The sequence below is a fragment of the Chaetura pelagica genome, unplaced genomic scaffold (genome assembly GCF_000747805.2).
Source record: "Chaetura pelagica isolate M959 unplaced genomic scaffold, ChaPel_1.0 scaffold20, whole genome shotgun sequence".
Lineage (NCBI taxonomy): Eukaryota > Metazoa > Chordata > Aves > Apodiformes > Apodidae > Chaetura > Chaetura pelagica.
This window is the reverse complement of record NW_009951958.1, coordinates 2,336,416-2,336,931: the sequence shown is the minus strand read 5'-3', so window position 1 is coordinate 2,336,931 and position 516 is coordinate 2,336,416. Positions and strand designations below refer to the sequence as shown.

The 516-nt window shown below is 62.8% G+C and overlaps 1 protein-coding gene across 2 annotated transcripts in view; it reads left to right on the top strand.

The window, feature by feature from the left end:
- Positions 1-312: 312 nt before the first annotated feature.
- EIF4A2 (eukaryotic translation initiation factor 4A2) overlaps positions 313-516 on the top strand; it is a 7,231-nt gene continuing 7,027 nt past the window's right edge. Inside the window, exon 1 of one of the 2 annotated variants that reach the window (XM_009999406.1) lies at positions 313-428. In XM_009999406.1, the coding sequence (XP_009997708.1) occupies positions 400-428 (29 nt within the window). In that variant the 5' untranslated portion in view covers positions 313-399. Of the gene's footprint in view, positions 434-516 lie in introns of both variants that reach the window. The other variant, XM_009999398.1, reaches the window with a different exon arrangement.

Here is a 516-nt window from a genome sequence, read left to right as displayed (position 1 = left end):
CCCCCCGCGCTGCAGCAGGGGCCGGGGCAGGAAACCCCGTGCCCGGGAGCAAGGAGGGAGGGGGGGGAGAGGGAGGAAGAAGCCTGGCGCTGTCACGCCGTCATTGCTGCAATATCCTTCTCCTCTCTGAGAAAAGAAAAAGTAGTGCCGCGTTCCCCTCACCTCTTGGCCCCCAGTAGCTCAGGTACCCCTTCAAGAATATCTCAAACAGTGAGGTGAGGAGAGTCTCTTGGCAAAGTGGCCAGATCCGGGGGAACTTGTGCTTTTTTTCGCTGTGGGGTGAGGTGTATATCCATGCGCAGAGCAGAGCGAAACGAGTCCGGCAGCGGAGCGGATATATAAAGGCGGCGTCGCGGAAGCTTTGCCTTTTCAGTTGAGGACAGAGCTGGTGGTCGGAACATGTCAGGCGGCTCCGCGGATTATAGCAGGTATGGCGCGGCGTGCGGGGGCCCCGGGCCCGTTCCTCCTCAGGGGGATCCGTAGGCTGGGCGGGGGCGGGCGGGGGGGGGGAGGGGA